The sequence below is a fragment of the Nicotiana attenuata genome, unplaced genomic scaffold, assembly GCF_001879085.1.
Source record: "Nicotiana attenuata strain UT unplaced genomic scaffold, NIATTr2, whole genome shotgun sequence".
Taxonomy (NCBI): domain Eukaryota; kingdom Viridiplantae; phylum Streptophyta; class Magnoliopsida; order Solanales; family Solanaceae; genus Nicotiana; species Nicotiana attenuata.
The window spans coordinates 285-1,670 of NW_017697514.1; the positions used below are offsets into that span (position 1 = coordinate 285).

The 1,386-nt window shown below is 31.2% G+C and overlaps 1 protein-coding gene across 1 annotated transcript; it reads right to left on the reverse strand.

Moving 5' to 3' along the window:
* Window positions 1-534: 534 nt before the first annotated feature.
* On the reverse strand, window positions 535-955 carry LOC109222693. The gene has a single exon (XM_019387016.1). The coding sequence runs from the start codon at window positions 919-921 to the stop codon at window positions 535-537; it is 387 nt and encodes a 128-aa protein (XP_019242561.1). The 5' UTR covers window positions 922-955.
* Between the last annotated feature and the right edge of the window lie 431 nt (window positions 956-1,386).

Genomic DNA, 1,386 nt, shown 5'->3' on the forward strand with positions numbered 1-1,386 from the left:
GAAGAAATCCGCATGTAATTCCCCATGAAAATCCTTAAGTAAAATCCGCAGGAACACATTTTCGCAAGAAAATTCACATGAAAATGTTGCATGTAAAACCCCAGCAAAGTTCCCAAATAATAATTCGTAGGTAAATCACCATGTAAGATTTCCAATGAAACAAAAGAAATATTTGAAATCCCCAAGAAAATCCATAAGTGATATTTTCGTAGGAAAATTCATATGTAATATTGGTAAGAAAATCCCTATGTAATTGTTTTTTATAAAAAAATTACCATATAAAATTGACGCGTTCGAAAATATTTTCCCATTAAAATTTGCAAGTAATCTATGCATTTTCAAGATGTTTTTAATTTATTCTAGCTTATATTCTTACAATTCAACTATATTATCACAATCATAATCATTCAACACACATCTAATATAATTATAACAAAAGGAAAACATAATTCATAACGTTAATGTAATATCATATAATCCTTAAACAAAAACCAAAATATCTCAAATATGAAACTTAATAGTCTAATGAACAACTCAATCATGATTATAGTCACTTTCATTCGCGTTACCAGGGTGAGAACCACTTTCATTCACATTATCAGAGTCATCGTCACTTTCGTTCTCAGATCCTTGATTGTCTTCTTGAGATGATAACTCATCTGAAGATGATGCATTGAAATTCACATACTTCTTCAATAAGTCTAATTCTTTCCTCATCTTTTTATTGTTGCGCCGCTCTTCTTGCAACTGAGCATATAAGTGTGCATTGGAAGCATGCACCTGAGATTTAATTAGCTCATCAATTTCTCCTTGTAAAGTAGATGTTGAATGCTTAAATACTTTAACAGATCGACCCAAAGAACCAAGTCCTGCAACCCTTCCTTTTTTCTTTCCACCAACAGATTGCACCCAAATATCCATTTCACTTAATTGGCTTGCTGAATTAGTGTCTCCTACCTCAGTTGATGCACTTTGAGAAGCTGACAGTTCTTGTTTCTTTTTTTCAAAATTTTTCTGCACCAAAATAAGTTATTTGAGATATTATATAGTGCCAATAGAACATCGTTCTCAAGAGAAAAAATTAATAAGGACAAGAATTAACTATTGTTCTCAAGAGAAAAAATATATAACACAAGCCCAAAAATGGTGAACCAACTGCTCAAATATAAGGAGTCAAGAACAGAAGCTGAATCTTGGCAAAGAATGTGACTTTATGAAGGTTGTAACAAATCCACAATCTCATTCAAAGAAGAACTTTTACATCTAATATGAATGATGATCAAATAACTGAATATTGCAACAATGAAATAGAAATAATAGCAGACAAGGAGAGTGACCAATATTGAACAATAAAGATGCCTATTATTACTCATTACAAGAAATTTC